We start from the raw sequence: 26,658 nt of genomic DNA, 5'->3' as shown, positions 1-26,658 counted from the left end.
CAGCCACAGCAGTCTTTGGAGGCTTTCAAACAAAAACCAAGACAGTCGTTTTAACAATCCGAAAGGCAACATCTACTGAGAAATATCACTGCCTGTCTTCCATCTCTTTTCTGTGTGATGGTTTATTCATGGCAGATAAAGATGTTTTTCCTTTCTAAAAATCTTGTATTTTATGAACACAATTGAGAGCTGTGCTTATAAAATTATATTTTATGATGAAGAAAAGGGAACTGGAAGCACACACTTAAAGCAAACAATAAGCCCATTAAATTCAGTCATAAAAAAATCACAAGGTTTGTGGACCTGAAAACCACTTTTACAGCTAAATAAACTCAAGCCCAGAGAGGTTAAGAGACTTTCTCAAGGTCACACCAGTTTAGTGGCAGAGCATAAGTAAGGACATAAGTCTTCTGAAAGCCTGCCAACTGTTTGTTCCACTAAGGGGACAGAGTGGCAACAAAACGCAAAACAAAACCTGGCTTGAGGCCACAGAAGGCTTCAAGGACACTTCCAGGGAAGCGCCATGTGCTCCTGGGTATGGAAGTGAAGTTGTTTTGTTTTGTCATTTTCTGTTCTCCAAACAGTTGCAAAGTAATGCTTTCTAGTATAAAATTGATGAATTTTGTCACTGATGTTGGAGAAGAAGGATTATTCAAAGTTCCATGCCTCATATCAAAAGTAGATACAAATGATATACTATTATTTTAAAATAAAATGAGTCAGAGCACTAGAAAAAAACAAAGAAAAACAAAACACCATGCCTGGAGAAAAGTAGAGGGGCTATTGGCAAAATTCCTTTATGAAATACAATCGTGTTCACGGGTGTGTGCCAGCAGGTCTTTGCTCCATGGGTAGACAAAGTCAAAAGTGCACAGTGGGAACAACTCTTGGGCAGTTGGTAGATATACCTGTTCATCACTGAGAACCCCATTGCAAGAGCAGAGAGATGATCCTGTGATGACAACTTCTGAGCCACTACACAGACTGCAGAAGGTCGGTGGCCACCAGTACCAGCAGAGCACCAGTGAAATACGTGCCCCACAGAAGAGCGTCTACACCATCTGAATGTCGACAAGCATCCTACATTATTCACAGGCAGGAGCTGGCAGCCAACAATACTCCCCTGATCACAATTCAATATTGAAAGAAATGGGATAAACTGGGCATGGGATGGAATCGCAGCTAGTGAGGCACAGGTTTTTAGTGAGCTTGCAAAGGGCCGGGCCAGGGCCACAGGGCAGCGGGTTCTCAGTCCCCACATGATGGCTGTCAGAGGGAAAGAGGTTCCTAGGAATTTTACACGCAGACGATAAAAACGAAATTTCTTAAAACACCAAAGACCACTGCCATGAGTTCAGCATCCTCGTTAAATGGTTTATCTCAGCAACATCTTCAAAATCTTAAATCATCTCAATGTGTACCTTCAGGGCTGAAATGTCACAATCTTCAACGTGAAAGGTGAGCCATCAGGAAGTCTTATGTAGGCAAACTGTGATATAAACAGCTTGACCACAGGGAATTTAGCTTTTTGTCAGCACTTGACAATTTTCTTTCCTCAATGGGGGAAAAATCAATTAGGTTATTGGTAGAGTAAAAAAAAAAAAAAATTCAAATACTGCAGAAGGGAACGTGAGAAAAACATTTTCCAGAGACAAACACAATCAAAGAGGAAGTTACAAAATGCATTTGCAGCTCTCTCTGAAGCAGAGAGACTCAACCTACCAGGTTTTGAGCATAGTTTGTGTCAACATAGCATTTGATAAAACAAAACGAGTCTGGGTTCATGTTCAATCTGAATATCCAGGACAATCCACATGTATCTGAAGAACCACTAACACTTGCGTCACAGCCAAAAACCTAAGAATGGTTCGATGCAACTTTCTCACTAAACAGAAGTGAAGAGGAAAGAATGACAAGGATGGTTACAGAGCTGAGCTACCCTTCATCGAGCCATATACAGGAGCCTTCTATGCTACAAGCCCTTGTGCAGCACAGAACTGGGCCACACCCTGTTCTAAGCACTTTACAAACATTAACTCATTAAATCATCAAGAAAAACCCTATGAAGTAAGCGTACATTCTCCAGATGATGAAACTGGGCCACCAGTGGTTATGCAATGTGCCTGAGATCACAGTGTGTGTCTGTTTTTAACGGGCAGTTAGTCACTATGGGAGGTCATTCTGAAAGGTTATAGGCAACACTAAAGACATCATAATTTTTAAGCTTTTCTTTTATAGTGAAAACTTGGGATGAGCTTTTTTAGATATTAGAAACTGGAGGTCTGAGTATGTGCTACATGACCAACAGATGATCCCCAGATGCCAGAAGTTTGAAAACAGTGCCATGTTGAATGCCAGACCCTATGTGCGGGAATTTACTATAGGATCAATCAGGAGAGTAAGGACACATGGCATCAGGACCCGTGACTATCCATCTGGGGAGGAAAATGGAATTATATTCTCACCACAACAGCACATATAAAAATAATTTTAGATGGAGAGAAATTAGACACAGTTCAACAGAATTCAGTACAGCTATCAGATAAAAGCAAGCCACAGACCCGGACCTGCTGAGGCAGCATGATGGCCATGAGGTACTGATAAATATAAAGCAAGTAGCAGATGAGGAACACGCAACCATTTATATGGACACTATTCACATATCTACATAACTACACTATACAGATCTGGAGGGACAAACATCACATTATTTTGAGTGGTTCACCTAGAGCGGGGAACTGACAGAGAGAGAAAGCCTTTTATTTTTAGACTCTTCTGTCTTGTTAGAATTTCTAACGGCATTCTAAGTTTTTTAAAAAGATCAATACACACACACGATCAAGTGATGAAGACACTAGGCAAACAGGCAGGACCCAGGTCACGAAAAGCTTTGCATGGTTTGTTAAGGACCTTTTAGTTTATCCTTAGCCAATGAAGTAGTAGCAAAAGCTTTTAGTCACTGGGAAGAAAAAAAAACATTATTGTATTTTATTAAGATCTTGTTAGTGGCAATGTGGAGAATTAATTAGAAATGTAGTAAAATTAGAGGTAGAAAAGATGGGAAAGGAGGCTTTTAATATCTACTAATAATTAAGAATTGGCCATGCACCACGTATAGCACCTAACTCAGCTCGTTTAAGCCTTAGCAACCCTGCACTGGGACTGTTACAATCCCCACGTCACCTACAAGGAAACAGAGGCTCAGAGAGGTTCACAAATTGCCCCATTGGCCCAGCTAGTCAGTAAAAACCTGGAATTGGAATACAAACCCTGGTCTGTGCTCACTCGCAAAGTGATATTGTATTTGGGAATGTTGCGACAGCCTGAACAATGGTGATGAGGCCCTCAACCAAACGCAGCGCGAGAGCTGGGGGTGGGGACAGGGGCCAGACTCCGTACGTATCTGGGAGGTAAAATGGGCACCACCTGCTGACTGGCTGGATGCACAGGATGAGGAAGGTGGGGAATTTCAACTGACACCCAGGTTTCAGGCTGGAAAGAAATCTCCACATTTTCCAAAATGTGATCATGTTTACTTTTATAAAGTTATCAGTACCTACTGAGACCTCCAAGGACTTGATGAGCAGCTCATGAAAACTCTACTTCTGCACCTGCTTTTCAATTCCAACTTTCTGGTGCATTACTACAGCTTCTATGTTCTCCCGGGCATCTTGCACTGAATCTTTCATCCTGGAAGTGTCTTCACCAAGAAATACTGCACACGATGAAAGGTTATGAAATGCCTTCCTTGCTTTTTCCTCAAGAAACTATGATTTTCACCTAAGCTAAGAGTGGAAATTACCAAGAATATTAGAACCCCTTCTGACTCCCTCTTGTTTTAATCACGGAGAAAATGGAGAACTTGAAAAATACACACACAGCACACACTCACATACATATACACACACACTGTTGTTTTGTACTCTTGTTTAATGTGGCTGTTCTTAATGGTGGAGAAGTGGGGTCCATGATGTATTCAAGGGTTCTGGAAACCTTCTGAATTTTAGATAAAATTTTGTGCACAAATCGATATAAGCACTTCTCTAAGGAGATTATCAATAGCTTACATTAGATGTTCAAAGGGGCTAAACCCCCCTCACCCCCCCAGAAAAGACCAAGAGCTGCATGGCTGTCCTTTATAGGAACCTGCCATTAATCAAGCCATGGGGACTTCCCTGGTGGCGCAGTGGTTGGGAGTCCGCCTGCCGATACAGGGGACATGGGTTCGTGCCCTGGTCCAGGAAGATCCCACATGCTGTGCAGCGGCTGGGCCCGTGAGCCATGGCCGCTGAGCCTGCGCGTCCGGAGCCTGTGCTCCGCGACGGGAGATGCCACAACAGTGAGAGGTCCGCGTACCGCAAAAAAAAAATCAAGCCACGGACTAAATAACTGATTTAGGAAACTTCAATAAGCAGAACACAGAAGCTCATCATGGAAATACACGTGAGGCAGCAAGACCTGCTTCAGATTCTGCTTCTTCAAAGTGATGCCTATTTTTGCCACCTATTTGTTAGGCTAATGGAGAAAAATCATCCCCTATCTAATTAAACATAACTGGCTGCAAAGCTTCAGTTAAGACGGCAGTGAAGGATGGCTGATTGCGTAGTTTTAAACTCTCATTTTAGAGACTACGTCCTCGTTATTTTGAACATTTTTCATAGGTTACTTCTGAATCCCAAACTGCTATCAAGATTATACCAGGAGGATCCTACAAACAGAGAACACAGAATGCAGGGCACAACAAAAGTGCACTTTAATAAGTTAGTCAATGGAATTCCTACTGTTTCTTTGTGAATCTATCCTACCGTAATCTCAGATGCAGAAATTCTCATTTCCCTGGAACCCACTGACCTATTGATAATAAGAAGTTTGGTGTGTGTGCGTGCGCGTGCGTGTGTGTGTACGTGTGTGTGTGTGTCTCCAGCGACCCTAACCTAACCACTGACTGAATTATAGTCCAAGAAACAGAAAGAAAGCACAGATCAGAGTGGGTGAAATACTGCTGAACTTAAGCAGCTTCAGTCTAACAAAGATCTTTATGAACAAAGAAAAAGAGTCCACACAGTATAAAATAAAGAACTGCTCAGAGAGAACTTTTAAAAATAACTCTTGAAGTTATCTGATAAGTCATTGGCCGTCACTGAGTGGATTTCACAAATCCTCTGAACCTAGGGTCTAAAACAATAAACCCATGTATTTTTTTTCCTGAATAACTAAACTCTCCCAGAGAAAAGAGATGAGGATACTTCTAATATAAATTTCCTTTAACTGCAGGAAAAGAGCCGTGAAACGGTCTACCCTTGACTCTAAACGCCACTGCTTTCTTCTTTTAATTTCCCTTCCTCTGAACATGACATTGGGCTCCCAGCTGGAAATGCAGATAAGCTGCCCTGACGGGGGCTTCAGGCCCCTCCCAAGAACAAAAAGCGCCTGATCTGTCTGGCTCCCCCGCTTCAGATCTGCTGAACTGCTTCACAGCCCGGGACCTTTGAGTCCCACCGTTTCAGAGGAGTGGATTCCAAGAGAAGGAAAAGGCTCTGACACCCAAGATCAGGATGCAGCTTCAGTTTTGCTCCATAACTGAGAGCTTTGGAGAATATGAGAAACGAACATGAAAGGGAATTCGCTCTGTTCTTCAGAGTCCCAGCAAGCAATCAGCTTAAATGACTGCATGGTGTAAGGCCACATTCTGGTCTGCAAACACACTTCTTTCCCTGCCCTTGATACGTGCCTTGTGTTTTAAACCCCAACCAAACATCTGAGTATAACTGTTTTCAAAACATGTTTGGTTTTTCTGGGGGAGAATTGTTAAACACCAACGAAGTTATCTTAAAACTGGGGGACAACACAGTACATATAGATGACAAAAACAAACAGGTAGATAGACAAGCACACCTGAGGCAAATTTTTAAAAAAGCATATGAACTGAGGCTGTCATGTGATCCTCAGCATACCCAAGTTCACAGTATAATGAGGAATTTCATTACAGCTTATAAAGCCATGCATGGTCATCACGTGGCTCGTGACTAATATTTAAAGTGTTAGCTAAGACGGATCTACATTAAAACTCTGAAGGGGAGCTCAGTGATTATCAAGTACTTCGGAAACATGTTCAAAGCACAGAAAACCTGACACCTGACTGAACTGTTTTGGTTGGAAAGGGTCTAGCTTTCTCAAATAGTTCCACACGGGGTTACACCAAATGTGAATGTTCACGGCAGCATCTTTCTGCACTGCGGAACTACACACAAATCCAGGCTTTATTGAAAACAAAACACACACACACACATTTTTCAGATTCTGTTTAACGTACTGGCATATTTAGAAAAATCAGAGGTTTAACTATACTTCAGGTCTGGGTGAAAAAGTTAAATTTAGGGAGAGGGTGAGTTAAACTCACTGCTCCCGCAAGGACTTGAAGTAAGGAAGGACAGACAGTGGGAATGAGTCTGCACAAGGTGCCTTGTATTCGGGACCGGCAGGAGATAAGTTAGGAAGGAGTCTTTTCTCACCGGCTACCCTCCGCCCATTATCCTACAGCTGGCTGGGGTTTCCTTATCAGGACACAAAGCATTTCTTTCTGAAATCATCTAACAGATGGGCACGGACAGCCAGAGGGGTGGGGGGCAGTGCAGAGCCCGGAGCGTGGAGCGTCAGGGGTGCAGGTGGCACTGAGGGAGCCACAGGAGGACAGGCAGGCACCCTGAGTCTGGAAGTCTGGACAGTAACTCTGCCTCGCTGAGGAGACGAAGGAGGTCACCTGGGGAAAATACCTCTGCTCTTCCTCATGAAGGAAGTCAGTATGTCTTCAAGTGTGAGGGTAACAGGGAGAGGCTGGAAGGCCAGTACCTGCCAACGTTAGGGTTTTAGATGAAGCTCCAATGGTGGGTGGGCTGTAGCCTGGCCACACACCCCAAGGTGTGCGGGTTGGGCCATGGAGATGATGACACCTCGGCTGGCAGGCCAGGTGCCAACAGAGGGCAGCTAAGGGTGTCTCCATGTCCATCCAGGCAAGTCCTGCCGGGAGTATGCCCGGAGAGCAGGCCCGGGGAGAAGAGCCTAGAGAGCAGGGCCCGGGGAGCAGGGCCCGGGGAGCAGGGCCCGGGGAGCAGGGCCGGGGATCAGGGCCAGGGAGCAGGGCCGGGGAGCAGGGCCAGGGAGCAGGGCCCGGGGAGCAGGGCTGGGGAGCAGGGCCCGGGGAGCAGGGCTGGGGAGCAGGGCCGGGGAGCAGGGCCGGGGAGCAGGGCCTGGGGAGCAGGGCCGGGGAGCAGGGCCGGGGAGCAGGGCCTGGGGAGCAGGGCCGGGGAGCAGGGCCTGGGAGCAGGGCCGGGGAGCAGGGCCTGGGGAGCAGGGCCTGGGGAGCAGGGCCGGGGAGCAGGCCGGGCTGGCATTCCAGACAAGGGATGGTTCCGAGAAGCACAGGACTGGGACCCAAGAGAAGAGTGGTTTGAAGAGCTGCTGGCATTTAGTAAAGTGAACTACACGTCAGACACAGTATCACGCTGAACACGTTATGTACATCGTATGTGATTCTTCAGCGGTCCCGGAGAGGGGGTGATGCCGGCTGCCTTTTTCAGCTAAATCAACTAAGAGTCAGAAGAATGCACTACAGGCCCCTTCTCTATACAGTGAGGGGGGAAGAGGCTGGAAGGACTTGAAGAGGCAGCCTATGAAAAGCCCCGAGTAAATAAAAGGCGCTCAAAAGTGTTCCTGTCCCAGGGAACCAACACGCAGAGAGGAATTAAGAAGGAAACCCAGTCAGTCTTCCAGGAGATTACAATTCCACTAAGGAGCAAAATACACCTACCTGTCATCCCAGAGAATGACAACTAACGTGGTCAAACACACCCAGTACACAAATGATAAACAGAACCGCACTTTACAAAGATGATTCTGGCAACCACCCGCAGGACAGGTTCACGGCGGGGCCAGCCTGGCTTGAGAGCATTTAAGAAACTTCAGCTACAATGTGTGTGGGAAAAAAGAGCAGGGCTTATTCCTAAATTAAGGCAGGAGTGGTAGGTGCACAGAGAAGGTACTGAAGAATTAGGAGGTGAAGGTGAGCTGACTAGGCCACCGAACACACACGGGGCACAGAGAGGAAGGACCCCCGCCAACCCCTCCCAGGACAAGGGGCCGGGGATGTAAGCTGCGCCGCAGGCAGGAGAGCTGTGTGCCTTCGCAGGGGCAGGGGTGCAGGCAGAGAGACGGAGGGGAAGAGCCCCAAGACCAGGAACCCGGTGCGTCTGGAGGAACGGGGTTCAGGAGATGATGAGATGCCCGGGGAGCCACAGAGAACGGCCTCAGACTACGTCACAGGAGAAGGAAGGGCCTGCGAGGCGGGGGCCGGACTGAGCGCCATGAGGGGCTGAGCATGGACAGGGTGCTGGGGTGGGGAGGTGTAAGATGAAGCTGAGCACGTGGCGGATCTGAAATCCTGGGGGTCACTTCTGAGGGGGAGCATCAGGCAGCAATGGCAGGAAAGGTCAGGATGCAGAGGCTAGAGGAGGAAAAGGTTAGAAGAACCAAGGAAAGAGAAAACGCAGCCTGAAATTTTAAGAAGTTACACCAGACTCGGGAGATAAAATGGAGAGGAGAATGCAGAGCCCGGGGCAGTGTTCATCTTCAAGCTGGAATCGACAGGAGTGTTTGCAACCTGGGGGGTGAGGACCCGTGTGAGGATGAGGACCGATGCAGCGGATCCGTGATCTCCCGGGAAGCAGGACTGGGAGGGCTCCGTGCACAGATAAAGGGATGCCAGATGGAGGAGGGAACTTCATCCAGGGCAACAGGGGAAGGAGGAAGGGCCGTGCAGGGAGTGAAGGCTGGTGACAGGAAGCGAAGAGGGTCTCACCATATCCATCCCAGGGGTGACCACCTCTTGCCGGGAGTGAGAGAAGATGCCTCAGAGAGCCACCCTCCTAGGAGACAGGGGGCGACCGACTGAGGCCCTGGAGGGCGGCCAGGCCCGGCCACAGCATGCAAGGCTCTTGGGAAGCAGAGGCCACGGGGGAGCGGGTGTGCATCTGGGCTGGAGCCACTGAGGACGCTGCAACGCTTGTTTCACCCCAGGTGGGGAGAGCGGAATCACGGGAGGATAAGGCGAGGGAACAGACTCATAAGAAGTCACTCGGGCCAGGGGCCAGGACAGAGAAGCACCAGCAATGGAAAGGAGATGGTGGCACCTGTGGTCGGCAGGACAGTGGCCCCCGAAGATGTGCAGGTCCTAATCCTGGAACCTGCGATGCTGGTACCTCACACGACAAAAGGGGTTTTGTGGACGTGATTAAGTGAAGAATCTGAAGATGGGGAGAAGGTCCTGCAGTGTCCAGGTGGCCCAGTGCCATCACAAGGGTCCTTATAAGAGGGAGGCAGAAGGACCAGGGAAGGAGACGCGAGGATGGAAACGGGCTGGAGTGACGTGGGCCCACAAGCCAACGGATGCAGGTGGCCCCCCAGAAGCTAGAATAGGCAAGGAAATAGATCCTCCCCACAGCCTGCAGAACGAATGCAGCCCTGCTGGCCCCAGTTTAGACTTGGGACGTTCTGAATTTTAAGGTAATAAATTTGTGTTGTTTCAAGCCACTGTGGTAATTTGTTACAGCAGCAAAAGGAAATTAATACAACACCTAGCCACATGGAATTCAAATTAGAACTATATTACTAAACTATAAAAGATACATGAAGACATCCCAGAGACTTTTAACTTTCTCATGATTACTTTCATTTTGTTCTGAAATACCAAACTATTTTTTAAATGTGCAAGTCTCCCTGCTTTTCAGGGGCCTAATCTACCTGGCAACCCCATGCCGGCTGGAGACAGGAACACCTGCCTGGGGATAAGAAGCAGAGCGTCCCGGGAGGATGGCCGAGGACAGCAGGGATGTGGGGCTTGGTGGGGCACCCTGTCCCCAGAGGGCAGTTCAGAGCTAGGGCGGCTGTGCTCCCTCAGTTGGAGCGTGACAGTGATCTGACCCCAGGTGGAGATCTGGGTCCCGTCTTCATGCTACTCCTGTCCCGTCCCCCGCCCTTCAGATGTGCAGATGGGGGCGCCTGGCAGGTCCCAGCAGACAGGGCAGGGTGGGCGGGCCAGGGCAGCTTCATGAAAGAGGGGGGTCTGAGGGGAGCACGGACCCATGAGGTTCAAAGAACGAGAGACACAAAAGGCCTGCAAACTCGGATAAAGATGGAATAGTCAAGCGGAGCCCGCATGGGGACCAGCCCCACAGGCCCGGAGAAGCCCCGTGTGACGGGCCAGACCCCGCGGCCTCGACTCCAGGCCGACAGGTGTGGACCTGTGACGATCGACAGGAAGGAACAAGGCTTTAGGGAGACACGTCTGATGAGATGACTGTCAGGGAGAGAGGACAGAGAAAAGTTCTTAAAACCAACCTCAAAACAATCTTTTAAAGTTTAAATCAAATCGAGATTGGCACATTCCACCAGTAATGAAGAGAAAATGTTTTAAAATTTTCTACGTCAACAGAAGGTGTTTACATCCTTGTATACTCATTACTCCAGATGGTAAAATAAATTATAAAAAGTGAAAAACTTTGTCTTGTACAAAAAGATATTTAAAATAGACCTACAAGATGCAAAAAAACCCACGTGCAAATGAAATAAGTGGACTCTTCTTTAAAAATACCCACACATTTTCTTGGTAGAATCCGCATCTGATCTGCATGACACAATTGACAGTGTGTGTTTCTGTGTGTGTCATTGGTATGTTTTCTAAAACTTGAATATTAGAATGAAAACTATATATTAAAAGTAAAGCAATACTCTTTTGAGTAGTTTTCCATTCAGGATATGCAAACTATTCTAAGTTTTATTTTCAACATTTCACTATTAAAAGCTAAAGAGTTCCATCTCAGCTGGCTGACCTGAACACCATGGTTATAATAGTTACACAATGAAAATGCACATTAATAGTCAAGAGCACAATACCAACACAAAACTGAGTTCAGTCTGATCCTCCTGGTTGGAAGGCTCGCGTGTACCACCTGCCTTTTTTATTCTATTGAAACCTATTTTCGATCATAAACCATGCTTACTTCATCTTACATATATATATATACACACACACACACACACACACACACACAAACACACACACACACAATATATGTATTGTGTATATATAGCATATACAGAGCATATATATATATATGTACAAATGCTCAGTTAGGGCAACATCTTCCATCCTCAGGACAAACCAGATGTAACAGGTGGTGACTTCCCCTTCACACGCAGGTGGGACGAAGCCCCATCTCAGCTCAAAACACCTTGTAAGCTCATTACTTGCATACTCCAAGGACAATCAACAATTCTCCCTCGTGCTGTTATCACGTTTTCTGGGCATATCTTACACCCCAACTGGATGGCCAAACTTTAAGAGTCCGTGTCACAAGCACACTAGTGTTTCTGTCCAGGCCTTACGTGGTGCTTCGCACACACGGAGCCTGAGTTTCACTGTCAAGCCACACGTGAGTGGCTTGACTATGAAGCTCCGAGTGAAGGGAAAGGCGGCCACCACATCAGATGCGGCTGCTGCCTGCTGTGCTCATGCCTCACTGTCACCTTCAGAGCTGACAGAGGTTAGAGTTCAGAAGCTTGAGGAGGTCATAGTTTTAGCCAAGGAACCATGCAGACGGTGTGCCCTGCCCCCTGCTCCCCTCCCCTGACCTTCTGGGTCTCAGAAGGTCAAGGGGGAGGCTATGTGGCCCACAGCCCATCACTACACGGTCCCCAACGCAGCCTCAGGATCTACTTCAGGACAGAAATCCCACACTTGCCCTGGAGGTGCCTCTGTCAGCACTAGGACCCAAAGGGAATCTGGGGAGAAACTCCATTCTGCGTGAGCTGATGGACCTTAAAGGATCTGAAAGAAGAAAGTCTGAGAAATAAAGCGAACACACACTGGCTGAGATGAGGGGAGAAGGTGGGAGCTGGACGGGGGTCTAGCACTTTGCTGCCATCGGCCAGAACTCGCCCTGCCCTGGGAACCACACACACTTCACCCCCAACATCCAAACATCGGACACAGTCCCAGAGGGTCCTGGTGGAGGTAAGAGAGGATCCCTGTCCTGGGGTCCTGGTCCGAGGACACACGCAGGTCTGATTCCTAGGACACTGTGCCCTTCTTGGTCAATCTCCGCCTTCATGGCTTCTGGCTGCCTTGAGATCCTGGACGGTCATCTCACCAAGCACAGCCATCGGGTCACAGCCTGGCCTGTGCCCTCGCATCCTGGATCCCAGCTAGGCTACATCTGCCCTTGGAGGTCACAGAAATGCACAGGCCTTCGCTGGCTCCTGGCCTGAGCCCTCTACCCTCTGACCTGGAGTAACCACTGCAGAAAGGGCATGAGACAGCACAGGGCGAGCTGGAAAGGGCGATTACAAGTTACACTGGGTCACCCCAGTCAGAGCCAACCCTCTGTAAAGAGCATCTACACTCAGAACTAAGGAGAGGTTTCCGGAAGCCACTCAACACAGCTGGTGACAAGAGTACACTGAGAACAGGCACTGTGCATCCTGTCACCTCAGGAACTTACACACTTAGTGGAACGAACGCCCTAAGTCTTGTCACATGACAGCAGTGGGGGCAGCAGGACCCGAGTCCTCAGCAGAACCTGCACAGACCTTAAGCCTTCTCCCCCAGGGGACCTCTACCCGCGCACAGGAGCCCCGAGGAGGCTTCCAACCCATGGCCTCCCCGGCCACACCCTGAGGTTCTAGTTCAGCAGGTCTCAGGAACATGTACGTCCGTGTTTTCCAAAGCTCCCTGGAAGCACCTGGTATGAGGACTGGGTGGAGAACCCACAAGTCGAGATTCAGTGTGTCTTAAATTGTGAGGTGCCGACACTTGGCTCTGCTTTCATTCCGTGCCGGCTACACCTCTTCTCCCCGGTTCCACTGCCATGTCCTAGATTAAAACTGCTAGCCTTCTCACATAATAAAACGTACTACAAGTAACTCAACGGATGTCATGACAAGTGAAGCAAATAAAAAGTTTTAGCTTCTCTCTGCTGGTTAAGATGCAATATAATGATGCAAATCTGATACGATTTTTTAAAATTCAGATCGCCCCTGAAATAATGAAAACACAGCCCGAGAAGAAGAGAAAGGGCATTGGAAGGTTTGGTACCTTGGGTACCAAGATGAACCCCAGAGCTGCAAGCCCCTGGTGCCAGGAGTCATTGGGTGGAGCAAGTCTACCGGGGCTGCTCCGGGCGTCCCTACAATCAGGGACAACCTGCTTTAGGGGGTTCACTGTCCCCTCCAACATGCTGCCTGACCCACCACTTCATGCAGCACATCAAAACAGATGCCTGGCACTGATCCTTGGGTGGACAGATGCAAGTAACATCGGCGAAGAAGAAGAAGGACTCACGCTTGGTGTCTACCACGTGCCTGTTATATCCGACGTCCTTCACACATACAGCGACCCAAGGAGGCAGGTGTGGTGATTCCCCTGCTTTACGAACGAGGACCCCGAGGCACAGAGAGACTGGATGGCCTGTCCGAGGTGGCAGCGCTAGGTTTCAACCCAGGCGGGGCCGGCCCCAGAGCACACACGGAGTCACTAAGGCTTGGATTAGCTTTGTTATGTCAATCCCCAGCAAAGCCTACAAGCCAGATAAGTCGGTATGCTGTCTAGGCAAACGATTTCATTTCTAAGTGTGGATTCCCTGCAAAACTGCAAGACCTTCAGGGATTTGTTCACCTTGGAAAACAGCTCAACGGGCGCTGCCACGGCCTCCTGTTCCTTCAAGTACTGCTCCCAAGACCAGGCCTCACGCGTGGCCACCGCAGGGGCTGGAAGAGAAAACACAAGGGCTGTTCTTGACACAATTAGTGACTGAAAAATTATGCAGTTGAAGATAAATCCAAGAAGGAGGCTAATTACTTAAACTGATGATCAGAAGACCAAGCAACTAACAGCAAGGAGCCTTATCGCTGGCATTCTGTGAGCATCCGGTACAATCACGTCACCTCACATCCCCAGCTTTTCCTGGGTTAGAACAGACTTATGAACACACCCCATCACCGACCACTGACGACACGCAGGACGTGTGCCCCCAGCCCCGCTCAAAGAAGGGAGAACAGGCACAGGTTCTCTAGAAGGTGATTTGGTTACTTTTAAGGCAAAGGACCTGAACTTTTTTTTTGTAATCTCCTTTCACTTTCCTACCTCCTCTTTGTGGGAATGCCAATTGGTACAACCTGTCGAAAGGCAACGTGCAAACTGTCAAAAGCCTTAAAAATTATTTGCATACTTTGAACCAGCCATTCTCCTAGGAATTTGTCTTAATGCAATTACAGTGATGTGCCCAGGAGTTTATCCTAGAACCCTTCATAATAGTGAAATAGTGGAAACAAACTGAAGAGAGGGCTGATTAAATGCACTGTACAGACGTGTCGTTTTAATAACAGCTCATAAAATTACATTGCAGAAGACCGCTGAATGGCAGAGAAAGGCTATGTTAATGATACACTAAGTGGGGAAGAAAAGTTTAGGAAACAAAATGATCCTTTTTGGTAAAGTATATAATGGAAACAAAAAACACTAAAATCATGTAAATCAAAATCATAATTGAAGTCATCTTTAGGTGCCGGGATTATAAATAATTTCTTCCCATTTTTCTTTGTACTTCAGTTTTCTGCTTTTCTAGATGAATAACTATCCTTTGTAATTCAATAAAAATATCATTTTAAATAATAAAAATCTGGCAAAAAAGATTAATAATTATTTTAAGTTTATATTCTATGTTCCAGTAACTCTTTCTCTAGGGTTAATATGCTAAGGAAGTGGTCCTGATAAAAGCTGATGGTGAAAATGGACATCACACAATTATTACAGCAAAAATGCAAAGTAATATTAACATGGGAGAAAAGTTAAATAAATGATATTTACATATACACATATATACATATATGATTATGAAGTCAAAAACTATACTTTTTATAAAATATCTTGGGAATTTTCTGGGATATCTTGAGAATTTATTATCAAAGTAAGGACACAAAACAGTATATATTTTATGATCTTAATTTTTAAAATACAAATTGTTATATATATTAAAACATTCGTTTTTCACATACTTATAAAGCCCCTTCTTCATGCAAGGCAACAGGCCTATATGTGTGTCTGCATATACAAACACACACGCACAGAAAAGAAATTGGAAAGAAACAGCAAAATACTAACGGTGATTATACGCGGGTGGTGGGATTAATGTAAATATTCTTTCCTTGTTACCTTCTGCAGTTTTAAAATTCTCGACAAGCATTATTATAACCAACCACACACACACGCACACTTGCACACACACACTCATACACACACGCTCCTGGAGAATTCTGGTCAAAAGGGCTCTGTGAACATTAATTTTAACATTTATCTTGTTGTGAAGTGTTCCCGAGGAAGGTCCAGATGGTGAAAGGTCAGAACTACGAGCATGTTGGCGGTGACAGGTAGTTAGGCACACCTCCAAGTCAAACATTCGGAACCTCTCAAGACGGTAAAGCAACCTGATGGAATAACAAACACGAAACTCCACCAGCTGTGCAGGAAGAAGTAATATGGACTTCTAATCACTTAAAAAATATGTTCTGAGCTCCTCTTCACATGCCAAGAAGCATGCTGACCGCTGGAATAAGAATATGACCCAGTCCCTGGTCTAGTAAATGAAAAAGAAATAAATAATGTGTATAATTTTTCCCTTTAATATTCATATATACAATTGACAAAAAAAAGTAATTTAAGCTCAGGTTATAAGGAAAAAATCATATCAAATTACAGTTTAAAACAGACCCACAGAGCATGCACATTAATAACTACTGTTTATCAATCACAAGACACTGACCTGTTCTTGCTAAGAAATACACTTATTAAAGTAAAAGAATTTTAAAAAGCACTTTAACCATCAAATAAGGCTGAGAGAACTGTTATCAATGGATTTCCTTGCTTTGGAAACAGTGCGACATCTCTGTGTGATTCCCACCAAGGAGCTCGCAGTCTGTTAGCCATCACAGCACTAGAAGATTTGCTGCCATTTCTACACGACATGAGATATTTTATTCTGCTAAACACAGAAAGGAATTTGATAAACCCTGAATATTCTCTGGTAAGATTACTCAACATCCCTATTTTCACATAAGCGTTTTACAACATCACAATTATAAGCGTTACCAAAAACATTACAGCAGCGTTGGCTCCAAAGCAAATATAAATGTCTCGTTTCCTACAACAGCTGTGTTCCTGAAAAACTTGTGTGTGAGGGGTGACATCACCATGTCGTCCCCAACGTAGAAGAAGGTCATTCCTCACAAGAACCACGAACAACTATTCAAGACCAAGACACACTGAGAGAACCCAGACCCGGGGGTGTGGTTGAAGCCGCGCCTGCACCACAGAGACCCAGACGGATGCCCAGAAGGACACAGTGGGAGGGGAGAGTAGGGGCTGCAGGTGACGCTGACCACACTGCCCCTCCCCCAGGCCTCCCCAAGCCTCAGGCTCATCCAGTGGGAAATGAGGACCCTGGGGACAACCGGCCCTCACCCCCAGAATCCTGGGTCACTATGTGGGAGCCCCTATTCTGACGTCGCCCCACGGGGACTGCAGTGGAATCTGGAGGGCACAACGCTGGGGACTGACTGTGATGGAGGGGGGGAGGGGCTCATGACATCCGCACAGGGATCTCAGGATGGAATTCACACCTGCATCACCCAGGTGGGGACCCCAACCTGCAGCTCTGCTCACCTGCAGAACCAACTCAGGGCGCAGTCTGATGAGGGAGCTCGATGGGGTGCATACCTGCATACCTACGGACCCTCAGGGAGGAGTTCTGTTGGCCCTGAGCCTGCTCTGTCCAAGCCCACGCCAGGTGTTGCGTCCCAGCCCACGTAGAGAGAGCCTTCCAGACCCATCGACCAGAAGCGCTGGGACAGTCCTGGAAGATGTGTGCCTGGCGGCACTTGAGCAAAGCCTGTGGCCCCGTTCAGCCAGGGAACTGGGGTGCGGGTCAGCTTGAGGTAAGATGACAAACAAAGAGCCTTACTGGCTTTCAAGCTGCTTCACCCACTGCACCTGGCAGGGGACCTACCTCACAGCCCTGCTCACCACTGAGTACAGCCTGTCCCCCAGGAATCCACCCAGACCACAGGGGACACTGTGAAGCCCACTCCACAGCCCTCTGCACATGGGTGCCTGAAAAGGGAGCACAGCCTGGGGCCTCCTGTGTCTGCAGAGCAGAGCCAGTGGCCTCACCCTCAGTGCACACTCAGGCCCCCAACAATGAACTGTGCAGGCCCTAGGTCGCAGCCTGCTGCCCTGCCAGGGAGGGAAGCTAACTCACACCCCGTCCACTACTGAATACGTGCCCAGTCCTGGCCGTCCAATGAGCCTGACCAGAGAGCCCAGGCGACTGCAGAGCCCACCCTCCAGCCCCACCTGGGGAGGAGCCCAGCCAGCCGTCCTGTCTACCTGTTCTGGGCCGGGGCACAGCCCCCATCCCTGTCCTCTGAGCTCAAACAGATGCCTCACCCCAAATAAACCCTAACAGCTGGCCCACCTGCCCAAGGGCTTTACCAGCAGACACGCCCAGAAACCCAAGCCGAGCTGACTGGTGAGGAACCGTCTCTGCCAAAGCAAACTGCACAGCCTGGAAGACGAGCCCCACTACTCAGACGCACAGATTCCAACGTGAGGAAGCAAGGGTCATGAAAAGCCAGGTAACTATGACACCAGCAAAGGAAACCAATAAAGCTCCAGTGCCTGACCCTAAAAAAGAGTGAATTATGAACTGTCAGACAAAGAATTCAGAATAGTCCTCCAGAGGAAGCTTAATTAACTACAAGAAAACACAGACAACTAAATGAAACTAGAAAAATAATGCATGAACAAAACAAGAAGCTCAACAAGGAGACAGCCACCATCAAAACAACCACCACAATAACAAAACAGCCCTGGAGCTCAAAAATACACTAACCACACTGAAAAGTTCAACAGAGAGCTTCAAGAGTAGACTGGACCATGCAGAAGAAAGGCTCGGCAACCTGGAGGATAGGACACTGGAAATTCCCCAGTCAGAAGAGCAACAGGCAAAAAGGAGGATAAGAGAGAAGAAAGCTGGGCGGAATTATGGGACACGGTGAAAAGAAACAATATTCGCATTATGGAAATTCCAGAAGGAGAAGAGAAAGAGAAAGAGACGGAAAGTGTATCTGAAGCAATAATGGTGGAAAACTTCCCAAATGTGGGGAGAGAAATGGACATTTCAGATCCATGAGGCCCAAAAGGGCCCCAAACAGGTTGAACCCAAATAGGATTACACAGAGATACATTATAATTAAATAGTCAAAAGTCAAAGACAAAGAAAGAATTTTAAGAGCAGCAAGAGAAAGAGAGACGTCACATACAAGGGAAACCCCATAACACTATGAGCGAATTTCTCAACAGAAGCCTTTCGGGCCAGGAGAGAATGGGACAGTTTATTCAAAATGCTGAAAGAAAGCAGGGTCAGTGCTTGGATGGGCTGGAGGCTGGTGGCATGTGCATGTGTGTTACACCCTATGAAAGTACAGGTGCACTTGATCCAGGCCACGTCCTCACAGACAGCAGACACTGGGATGCATAGGGTTAGCTCTTAGAAGCACCCCCTTTACAAAGGGCTCACCATGTCTAAGAGGACCAGGCAGCAACATCGCCCTTGGAAAAGGGGTTGGCACACTGAGCAGGATACATCCCAGACCAGATACCTGTTAATCCGGTAAACCACAATTGTGTCCTGCTTTATCATTTCAGATCTGGAGTTTGGAATAATTTCGTTTATTTAAATGGATAGAAAACCACCTCTACTCCTTTATTTCAGCTCTTTATATGAACAGTCCTCCATATGTGCATGCTAGTGTTTTTTGTTCTCAACTCCTCTTATAAAATTCCATAACATAAAAAGCACAGCATGCTGTTTAAAAATGGAAAGAAGCCCTAGCTGTCATCTAGCTCTGTGATTTTTTTCAAACCTTAAATTTCTTTCTATCTTGTAATACCCTATAATGGAAAAAAATCTGAAAAAGAATATATGTATTATATATACATACATATATATTATATATTTATACACACACACACATATAACTGAATTACTTTGCTGTGCACCTGAATCACTGTAAGTCAGCTATACTTCAATAAAAAACCAAAAAATATTATAACAGTATATTGTTAATTGAAGGTAATTTTATCATATTTAATTATATTGATGATTTTAAACATCCTCTTCCTCATTTAAAAAGTGATGCATGCTGATTTTAAATTCATTGCCAAAAAAAGGCATGATCTGTCAACAGACAAAATTATATATCAAATTTTCTTTGGGGACCAAACAGACATTAAAATTTAACCATATATTATAGAATCAAAAATAGATAAAAACTGTTTCCAAAAATAAATAAATAAAAATTTTAAAATTAAATTAAAATGTTTCATCAATAGGGGGGCTATAAGAATATTCTCTCTAGTATGACCCCATTTTTACCTACAAAAGTATCTTTCTAGGAGCCCCATCATGAGACACCCCGTGAGTACAGGTACGCTGCCTGTCCCACGCTCTGGCCACCTGGCATCACATTCATCTCCCTTGGAGAGCAGAGACGGACAGATGAAGCCTCACCTGACACTAAGAACACTTAGTTCTAGGAAACTGCACAATATTTATTAGTGATTTTCTAAACTAAAATTAAAAATGGCCGGGGGTGAAGAATGAATAAATTGTCATTCTTAAGGACCGAACCACGTAAATCCTATAACTCATGTCCCTGAGAGACACCTCCCCAATTCCATTAACCATAATCACAGTCTTTGACACCAACGTTTCAACTTTATTTCAAAAGTTATGTTGCATCCGGCTCCATCGGCAGCATCTTAGAAAATGTGAGAAAAACATTTTTTTTTTTGTTGGTTGTCGGTAGCAACCAACCAATTTTATTACACACAGATATAAATAATGCCTCCCTTTGTGGTACCAACTGGAAATGATACAATTTTCCCAACGTTCTAACAACTTGTCACTGCTGGGAAATAACCCCAAAACGGAAGCTCCATGAATATAACTGCACTTCCCAACCTCTCACATGGTAATAACTCTGCGTGTCTCCGTAGCAAGGACTTCTGCCTGCTCTGCTGAGAACATTTTTCATTTGCAAATGTAGGCTGCGTCTCATTCCAGTACTGAATTCAAAACCAGTTGTTGGTCATTTCCCTGCGTGTAGCGGGTGCTGAGAGCCAGGAAACGCCAGGAAATGCTCGGGGACTTGACTCGTGCTCACGTGACACCTACTCTAGTGGGGGAGACACACGTGCAGACAGACAAGTGTCACCCTCACCCGGCATACGGGGGGACTCAACGTTCCTGTGAATAAATAGGCAGACGCAGGTGTTAACGCGCACCAGTTAAGAAACCCAGACAATGCATCTGGGAACAAAATAAAGAAGGATTAATTCTGACCAGAGGACGCTTCCTGGAGACTGCTGCTCTCCCAGACAACCAGAAAGTCAGCAGGCGGTCCAGGCAGGGGCAGTAGGAGCAAAGGGACAGGCTGCAGAGGGAAGAGCCCCTGACAACGCCCGTCTGGGCGTCACCACGGAGCCTGTGGGACACACGGAGCAGAAGGCAGGGTCGCTGCACGGGGAGGAAGTAACCGTGGAATCGGGCAAGTTCTTCCAAGTCGGAAGGAAGAACTTGCTCTAGCACCAGTGCTGAGTAAGAAGGAAACAAATGCCAGAGACAAAGACTGAAGGCGGAACGATGACAACAGTCCAGGCAGAGGTAACGAGGGTGTTCCCTAGAGAAAGGCGGGGAGCCAAGGGGTGACGCAGAGCTAAAACCGAAGGACCTCGGCCAACAACTAACTGTCAGGGGCGGGGTGGGGCAGGGCGAGGTGGTCCAGGGAGGAGGACCCATCGGGGGAACCCAGTGGGGGATCAGCAAATCAAGGGAGCAACGCAGGAGGCTGCAAGGAGGACGGGTTATTGTCAGAGATGTTGAGTTTTAGGTATCTGGAAGAATCTAAGCATATATATCCAACAAAAGGAGATCCCAAATTTTTCAGCGAGAGGCAACAACTGAGAAACGTGGAGAAAGAAGAACCAAGGTCAGAACGTGTGCATCCACATCGGGGTGAGTGAAGAGGTGGGGAGGAGGATGGGGACACACACAAGACCCGGAAGTCAGGGCGGCAGAGGGTCCCAAGGGCTGAAGGACCAGCACCGTCCGATGCGGAACAAGGTCCAGTGAGACCAACCTGGGAGAAGCAGCTGCGGCCAGGCAGCCAGGGTGTCACCGTGACCTCAGGGACAGAGGCTTCGGTGGAAGAATGTGCTCGGAGGTCAGACTGCACGAGGCCAAACCCTGAAAAGAAAGTCTCAGGGAAGCAGCAAGTGTGCCACACTCTGAGAGGCTTGCAGACGAGGAGAAGAGACAGGTCACAGGAGAGCTGGAGGGGCACCAGTCACATCACGAAAAAGGAGCTCTTCTCATTCTTAAGGACTGCAGGCAGCAGAGGGCATTTCAATCCATCAGCTGAGGGACAAGAACCGGAAGACAGAGATGAGGCTCCTAGAAGAGGGGGTGACCCAGGGGGATGTGCAGGACAGAAGGCTCTGAGAACACAGCAGAACAAGGAGAGAGAAGACATCACCCAGGACCTCGATCTCCATGACCAGAAGTGCGTCACGCTGGGAGCACAAGGGCAGGACAGTGATGGAAATTCCTCTAGGACAGATGTGAGGCCCACGAGGCCGTCCTGAGAGCCGCTCGGCCAAGCCGGTGACTCTCAGAGGGGCTCCCGGCAGTCTGGGAGCGGAGCAGATAGTTCAGTCCATGGACAGCTGGGCACTGATGAGGAGACAGCCCAGTGGATGAGGGCACCAGCCTCGAGCACATAAGATGAAATGCTCCAGAGGCCCCACGTGGCCAGGGGTGCAGGAAGTCAGGAAACTACTGACGAACACAGAGGAACAGAAAAGCTAACACACAGGACGCGAGTGCTTTGACAAGCCTCCACGGAACAAAGGAGTAGAAGGACCCGTGGTTCTGAGGGTGTGACCAAGAGAGGATTTCAGGGTCCAAAATGCGGTGACTCAGCCATTTCCCCAGGTGCTGCCACAAGTGGACAGAATAACAATGCACAGGACCAACACCGGAAACCTGTGTACAGCAGAGAAGAGAGGTGTGTAAACAACGTATTCTAATATGGTGGTTTTCAAAGTGTGCTCACCCCCTGGAACTTGTGAGAAATGCAAATTTTGGAGGCCATACCCCAGACTTAATGATTCACAAACTCTCCACTTTTAACAATTTTTCTAAGTGATTCTGATGCATGCTTAAGTTTGAGAACCACTGTTCTTAATTAACGTGAAGAAACCTACAAAGTAGAGAGAAAACTAATTATGGTTGATATCATCAAAGAAGGCTTCCCAGATGATGTGACATGTGCCTTAAAGGATAAAGTTCTCAAAGTGTGGTACTCAGAACTGCAGCATCAGTATCACCTGGGGAACTGTTAGAAATACAAAGTTGGGGCATCAATCAAAATCTTGGGCATCTACTGAATCAGAAACTCTTGGCAGGATGCCTGTGAGCTGTTTTCACAAGCCCTCCCTCTGAAGCAGCTCATGTTGGAGAGCTCCAGCTCCGGAATGAGGGTCAACTCCAGCTGCAAATGGCCCTAGAGACAGGGGCAGGACTGAGAACTCTTTGACCACAGTCCTGTTCTTGAATTTCCAAGAGTCCCCATCCTCCTCCAGCATGAATTTTACAGTACGGCCCATTTCCTGAGGAAGCTGGAGTGATCTCTCTTCCTTGCAAAAGAAATCTAATTAAAACACCACAGGAAGAATTTTAGTCTTAAACCTATATACACGCTGTGAAACCCGCAGAAGTTTTTAAGGAAAGAAATGCCATAATAAGTTTGGACTTGTCTCTCCTCTGCCCTGCCCATTGCTGGTTTTTTGGTAGTTTTGATTTTTTTTAAAGACACTGCTGGTTGCAGTTGTAGAGATTATGGAGTAGAATAAGGAGAGAGAAGTGATACCAGAGGTAGCAGAAAGGTGGCTGTTTCAACAAGCCAGCCCTAGATGAGGAGGTCTTTTAATCTGTTGATGTGTGAATTATGTTGGCAGATTTTACAATACTGAACTCTGTTTCACTGGTGAAGTTTACACTACTGAATACTATACCCTCCTTGGTAATAGGATATCATTTTTCTAATATATTGCTAGATTATACTTGGCAATATTTATTTAGAATTTCATATTTGTATGTGATATGCATTTGCAGTCTAGAGTTTTGGTTTTTGGTTTTTTTTGCGGTACACTGGCCTCTCACTGTTGTGGCCTCTCCCGTTGCGGAGCACAGGCTCCGGACGCGCAGGCTCAGCGGCCATGGCTCACGGGCCCAGCCGCTCCGCGGCATGTGGGATCTTCCCAGACCAGGGCATGAACCCGTGTCCCCTGCATCAGCAGGTGGACTCTCAACCAATGCGCCACCAGGGAAGTCCTAGAGTTTTGGTTTTTATATTACATTCCTCAAATCTCATATGCTGGCTTCATAAAAAAATTTTCACCTTTTTATGTGGCTTGGAAGAGTCTGAATACCACTGGAATGATCTGTTCTTTTAAAGTGGAAGAATAGTTCAGCTGTGATCCTGGCTGGACCTCATCTTCCAGTCTCTTTTACTGTATGACCTATTCAAATGTTCAACTTTTCCTGGGTGCATTTTGATAATCACTAGCTAGGAAATCATCCAGTTACTCCAGAGTTTCAAACACGTTGCTACAGAAATGCCTGTATTATTCTCTCTTGTTTTAATTAAAAAACAACAACAACTTCTCCCACATCTTTAGTTAGTTTTCCTCACTTGCTTAGTAATTAAGGTTAAGATGCATATATTTAGGAGAATGGGTAAATGGTGACAGTATTAAAAGAATAGAGAGAAAAGAAGACTGGGGAGAGTGATAACCAGGTGGAATCCACTTCCAGCTTGGAGCTGAGATTTGAACCTGCAGTGAGGCAGAAACAACCGGGGTACCATCCAGATAACAGCAGTCATCAAGAGAAAAAGTGCAAAATGGGAAGAGAATCATAGCTGAAACACAGCGGAATCTCAACACTCAAATGGAAGGCAGAGAGTAAAAACCTGATAGAAGATAAAGCACTGAGACATAAAATCCAGGACAGACTGATGTATCAGGATACAAAGAGAGAGCAAGCGATGAAGGAGGAGGAGAGAAGAAAGAAGGGGAGGACGAGGAAGGGAAACAAGAGGAGGTGGAGGAGAGGAAGAGACACTCATCACCTCAACTGAGAGATCAGACCAGACGGGTGACTGTGGACACAGGGACGAGAACAAGGAGACAAGGCCAAAGAGGTGAAGGGTCACTCGAACAGGGGGTTGAATGCGCATCAGGGTTCCTGAGGGGGCCCAGGTCTGTCACTAGAGGAGAAAGAAGAACTAAGAAAGCTCCAGGTTCTTACGGAAATATTCAGGTGATGGTGAAGTTTACAGTAAAGAGACATTTGTGTGCAGATTTTCCCATGTTAACTGGTTTCCCCCTTGATATGTAGTGGAGGTGGGGAAGGCAGGTCTACGAGAATAACCTGTATTACCGAGACACCGTGAAGAAGACCCAAATGACTACAGGTTGATATTAAAATACTCCCCTATGAATACCATGCTATCAGTCATCAAATTAACATCCGTCTGTATGAGTTGGCAATATCCTCTTCATAAAATGATTAACTACATATTTCCCTTGATGTTTGCTTCTCTGTATCCTAGAGACATCTCCTGTAATCTGGTGAATATAACAGAGCTCCAGTTGTTACTGCTACTTTCATTAATTTAATTAATTCTGTCGATCAGAATTTAGAGTTTCCTCTACTCAAGACATCCCCTGCTGGACTTCAATTAATGGACATACTTAAAATATTATTCAAGATTGTTTAGGGACTTCCCTGGTGGTACACTGGTTAAGAATCCGCCTGCTAATGCAGGGGATACAGGTTCGAGCCCTGGTCGGGGAAGATCCCATGTGCTGCAGAGCAGCTAAGCCCGTGCGCCACAACTACTGAGGCCTGCATGCCCTAGAGCCTGAGCGCCGCAACTACTGAGCCCACGTGCCACAACTACTGAAGCCCACGCGCCCAGAGCCCGTGCTCCGCAACTAGAGAAGCCACCGCAATGAGAAGCCCGCGCACCACAACAGAGAGTAGCCCCTGCTCGCCACAACTAGAGAAAGCCCTCGCACAGCAACAAAGACCCAATGCAGCGCCCCCCCAAAAAAGAGATTGTTTGTTCTCTTGATGCTGAAAGTGTTTAAAATAAATTATTCCCCAAATCATATCTTAACGTCACAGCTTGCTAACCTTTCAAAACACTAATCATTCTCAGGGAATATAAGTTTTAAATCCATGAAGGAACACTGAATTTCAGTTCACTAGCAGACCATTTGGGGCAAAATAGAGTAATTTTATTAGTTGAATGATAAATTAGCACTGTTTAAAGAAAATTTTTAATGTAAAAACATCTAGAACGGTTTTGTGAAATTAAATTCCTGAAAAGCATATTCAAAGCAGCAGCAAGGATTTCATTAGTCCCCATCGGCCTCTTTGCCACTGAGCTCTTTAGGACTCTTTTGTTATGAGGGCCCCTTGGTCCTGACTAGAATATTAATGCTGTGTACATGCAACAGGAAAGTGCCATAACTGTAGACCTCGCGACTAAAAAACCCTAAAATAAAGGAGCTCAATAATGGTGCCATTCCCTTAGCAACAGGTACACAATAATTCCCACTTCCTGCAAGGAGGCTCAAAGTGATTCTGCAACTTAGAACTTGTGGAGGCAGAATAACAGCCCCCAAAGATGTCCCTACCCTAACCCCCAGAAACTGTTAACATGCTATGTTATATGGCAAAAGTGATTTTGCTGCTGTGATTAAGCTTCTTGAGATGGGGAGATCATCTTGGCTTATCCACGTGGGTCCAATATAATCACAGGGGTCCCTGAAAGTGCAGAAGTTTTCCCAGCTGTGGTCAGAGGAAGATGTGACTATGGCAGAAAAACCCAAGAGATGCTCCTTTGCTGGCTGTGAAGACAGAGGAAGGGGCCACGAGCCAAGGAGTGCAGGTGACCCGTAGAAGCTGGAAAAGGCAGGAAACAGTTCCTCCCCTCGAGCCTCTGGAAGGGACGCAGCCCTGCCCACTGACTTTAGCCCAGTGGGACCCATGTCAGGCTTATAACCCGAGGAACCAGAAGACAACAAACTTCTGCTGTTGGAACTGCTAAGTCATGGTTACAGGAAACTAACACTGAACTGTAATCAGGAATAATTGATATTTAGTAAACTGTTCAAACTCACTACCAAAAAGTTTCTAAATGCTCAACAATTGGATCAAATAATCATACTTCATTAGCCTGAAAAATAAGTAGGAATCCACAAATAATAAAATAGCTTAGGACAAGAGGTATCACATAGCATTTACTGTATTCTCTGATTTGAACTGAGGTTCACTGTATAAAATACAGAAATTATAAAAGAACTTTAAAAACACATCCATAGCTAATATTTTCCTGTCCCATTAAGCTGATGCTTGG

The 26,658-nt window shown here is 46.7% G+C and overlaps 1 protein-coding gene across 1 annotated transcript in view; it reads right to left on the bottom strand.

Annotated features, from left to right (window-relative positions):
• L3MBTL4 (L3MBTL histone methyl-lysine binding protein 4) overlaps positions 1-26,658 on the bottom strand; it is a 302,262-nt gene that overhangs the window by 247,804 nt on the left and 27,800 nt on the right. Inside the window, exon 3 of the mRNA XM_060027767.1 lies at positions 13,727-13,818. Within this exon, the coding sequence (XP_059883750.1) occupies positions 13,727-13,818 (92 nt within the window). The remainder of the gene's footprint in view (positions 1-13,726; positions 13,819-26,658) is intronic.

This window comes from Delphinus delphis, chromosome 13, assembly GCF_949987515.2.
Source record: "Delphinus delphis chromosome 13, mDelDel1.2, whole genome shotgun sequence".
NCBI lineage: Eukaryota > Metazoa > Chordata > Mammalia > Artiodactyla > Delphinidae > Delphinus > Delphinus delphis.
Note: the sequence above shows the minus strand (reverse complement) of the source record. Positions and strands in the feature narration are given on the sequence as shown.